This window comes from Dryas octopetala, chromosome 2 (genome assembly GCF_963921425.1).
Source record: "Dryas octopetala chromosome 2, drDryOcto1.1, whole genome shotgun sequence".
In the NCBI taxonomy this organism is placed as follows: Eukaryota; Viridiplantae; Streptophyta; class Magnoliopsida; order Rosales; family Rosaceae; genus Dryas; species Dryas octopetala.
In genome coordinates, this window is record NC_141367.1 from 5,076,292 (window position 1) to 5,080,296 (window position 4,005).

The 4,005-nt window shown below is 34.2% G+C and overlaps 1 protein-coding gene across 1 annotated transcript; it reads left to right on the plus strand.

The window, feature by feature from the left end:
* Positions 1–284: 284 nt before the first annotated feature.
* On the plus strand, positions 285–3,602 carry LOC147292652 (Protein kinase superfamily protein). Its single transcript, XM_086232192.1, has 5 exons — positions 285–713; positions 1,725–1,860; positions 2,248–2,384; positions 2,534–2,657; positions 3,154–3,602. The coding sequence occupies exons 1-5, from the start codon at positions 285–287 to the stop codon at positions 3,600–3,602; spliced, it is 1,275 nt and encodes a 424-aa protein (XP_086088318.1).
* Positions 3,603–4,005: the final 403 nt, after the last annotated feature.

Consider the following 4,005-nt stretch of genomic DNA (forward strand, 5'->3'; position numbering starts at 1 on the left):
TCATGTCACATTTTGCATGAAGACATTACCATAGAGACAAATGAGAAGCAAAGATAATGTTAAAGAAGCAGACATGGATACGAAATACAATACCCCATTTTAGTAGAGTGGTTAGAGCAGTTGAAGAAAGCATTTGTCCCCATTTCTCTCTTTAGTTTTTAGATAATTAAAAACTAACCCATATATGATTCCTTCTCCACCTAGCAATTCTTGTATCAAATGCATTCTCATCACCCACTAATCCAAATATTCCCCCAACTCCTCTTCTCCAATAATACCAAAAAATGAGGCATTCGTCGTCGTCGTCGTCGTCAAAGCCGTGGAGGCCATTCACAGCCAATTGCTGTTCCGTGGAAGACCAAACAATCTTTGGCAACTTCAGCAGGTGCAGCAGGCCATCCAGATCGGACGTTGCTCATCCTCAGTTACCGTCGTTTCGACGACTGTCGTTCTCTGATCTCAGTCGTTCTTCGTCCATACGTATCAACGACGACCTCGCGCAGTCGTTCGGGTCTGAGTTGTATGATTTTCAACTCGGCGAGCTGCGGGCTATAACTCAGGAGTTCTCCAGCAATTATTTGTTGGGAGAAGGTGGGTTTGGAACGGTGCATAAGGGTTATATTGATAACACTTTAAGGCAGGGTTTGAAGCCTCAGGCTGTTGCTGTTAAGCTCCTCGACATTGAAGGCCTACAGGGACACCGCGAATGGCTTGTAAGCAATTTTCTTTTTCTTATTTTATTTTCTCCCTAGATGAAAACATATCCATGAAAATTATATAATATATGTCTCATATAATAAGACAATAAAAAATTATTATATGTAACAGCATATTATATAATATGTTTAAAAAAAGTTATTCATAAAATATGAATTCAAGATCTTATCCATACCAATAAGAGACTGAGTGTCATCTACTAAATTAAATGATCATGAAAAACGTATATAGTTAGATATGTTAGTCGACTCACATGCAATCCTTAAATACAAAAGCTTTTGAATTCTCTCTTTGCTACTTTTAAAGTCCAAATTAACTACATGAAGAAAACAATATTTTTTTCTTTTTTAATTATTTAAATAAAACTATAAGGAACAAATTATTTCTCCTCATACCTTGAGAAAATCTCTACAAAACACAATAATTTTGTTACTATATATGTTCAAAATGAGAAAAATACCCCATAATTATTAAATTGATCACATGACATGTCCTCTGAACATATATATGAACGTCATGCCCATGGGCAGCCTCTCATATTACAGTTGTAATTTTATTTTATATAAATTTTCATATACTTTTTTTTTTAGTGTGTATAAATATTAATATGATAGTATAATCTTATATATGCATACGTAGTAAAGATGACTGTTCCTTACAAAATTTTAAAGTGATTTACATTATTTTATACATTAATATCTTATGTTTTTTAAGCTATCATGAAGCAATTATTTAGAATAATTGAATTGCTAGAGCAATAAGTAACCTGACGCTTTTTGTAAAATGCACTTTTAAGTTTTAACCTGACCCTTAATTCTGTTTGTAAAAATTCAAGAATAGTCAATTAATTTGTGTATTCAGAAGTTGTGGAAATACTTGGACCCAACAAAAAAAAAAAAGGTTCTGGAAATGCTGTATGAATATAAATATCTAAAAAGTAAAATAAAAAGATACTATTGCAAGATTGGTGAACTGATTCATCTTCATATACAACTTCTTTGTTGCAGGCAGAAGTGATATTTCTTGGACAGCTGAGGCACTCCCATTTGGTCAAATTAATTGGGTACTGTTGCGAGGACGAAGAAAGACTCCTGGTTTATGAGTTTATGCCCCGAGGCAGCTTAGAGAATCACTTATTCAAAAGTGCGTTTGTGATTTTATAATCTAATCTAATATGCTATTAAGTATAATTTAATATATATATAATTGATTAATTAGCGACTAATTAAGTGTATTAATTGTTCAATCTAAAACAAATTTAGACGTCTAATATATGAGTAGCTTATATGGTGCTTTCATTTAGAACGAATATTGTTTCACTATTTGTACTGACAACAATAGAAGTTTGTATTACTTTAATTAATATTAGAAATATAGTTTTCAATGTGATTGTGTAAGTCTTATTTGTTTGCTGTGTTATCCTTTACTATTTATTAATTAAAATTCAATTTACTTGCTATCCATATATTTGTCCCTGGAGTTGAGACATATATATATATATATATATTTTTTTTTTTTTGAGCGCTGCAGGGATTTCAGTATCGTTGCCATGGGCAACAAGATTAAAGATTGCAATAGGAGCAGCCAAAGGCCTTGCCTTCTTGCATGGAGCTGAGAAGCCTGTCATTTATCGCGATTTCAAAACTTCAAATGTCTTGCTAGATTCTGTATGCACCCTTAATTTACTTTTATGATCAGAAAAATAAAATAGCAAAAATATACTCTGAATATGGGAGAAAAGAAAAACTACTCTTAATTCCCAGAAATATATTTAAAATTACAAAATGAATTTCTTTTTATGTGTATTCATGTATAGGATTTCACAGCCAAGCTGTCAGATTTCGGACTTGCGACGATGGGACCTGAAGGATCCAATACGCATGTTACAACAAGAGTAATGGGTACCTATGGATATGCTGCCCCTGAATACATCTCAACAGGTACTTACAAGGCATTACATTTTAATCAGTTAATTAATTATCGCCTTGATTAATCCAAGTGGTCTGAGAAACTTGAAAACGATTTAGGATTCGACAAAAACCATCATGAGATTTTAGGACTCGAGGCGAACTATAAAAATGAGGCTCTTGACCCTTCATGTACATTCATATAAATAAATAATTTGACTTTAAGTTTAATGAATAGGTGAGCCTCTTTAAGTTAGATTATTCTTATTTTTGGATTGAAGTTTCTAATTATTTGTTCTTGTATTACATGAGTCTAACAAAATATATAGAATGCCTAATAAAATTGGCGGCTTTGAACATGTGGGAGCCAAATACAGTTGCCTTGTTGGCTCTCTTTAAAGCTGGCACAAGAGTTTGATCTCTTTCAATGTAACAAAAAGAAAACTCATTAGTATGGAACGCTGAATATAAGTACACGTTTAAATGATAATGATTGATATAACATATTGATATATGATCTAATTTTCAGGGCAGTTGACAACAAAATGTGACGTTTACAGCTATGGGGTGGTGCTACTAGAATTGCTAACAGGGAGAAGAGCAATGGATAAATCAAGGCCAAAGAGTGAGCAAAATCTCATTGATTGGGCCAAACCTTACCTGACTAGTACTAGAAGGCTGCGCTATATTATGGACCCAAGACTTGCAGGTCAGTACTCTGTGAAAGGAGCAAAGGAAATTGCCCTTCTGGCATCACAATGCATAAGTTTGAACCCCAAAGACAGGCCTAGAATGCAAGCCATTGTTGAAACTCTTGAAAGCCTGCAAAATTTCAAGGATATGGCTGTCACTTATGGGCATTGGCCAGCATCACCAAAATCTACTAGAAATGGGGTGTTTATGTCTAAAGCTCAAATGGAGGGTAAAGTTGGGAATATCAGGAAATCTTCTACGGCTACTGCAACCCAGAAATCTTGACCAATCTTGGCGCAATTAAGTCTATATATACAAGTGTATAATATAGAAAGTGTGCAATGTAAGTAAATTGAAAAGACACATTTGAAATCCAAGGCATGTTAAGTTGTGGATGTAAATATATAAAGGCTGCTATTGCCCATCCTCTTTCTTTTGTTGACCGTCCTTTTTTAAAACCTTAATTATACTCTTAAATTTAATAAAAGTAATATAAAAAACCACTTCACCTCCACCGGACCCAGACACCAAGACATCCCACATTTTTATACCACAATTTCATACCACCTTATGTGTTGGAGACCCTCACTTTCTGACAGGACCGCCCCCGGATTTTATCCTGAAATCTGGAGAGGTCCTGCGGGAATCCAAAATCAAGGAAAATCTTACCGAAAATTCGGCAGAACCT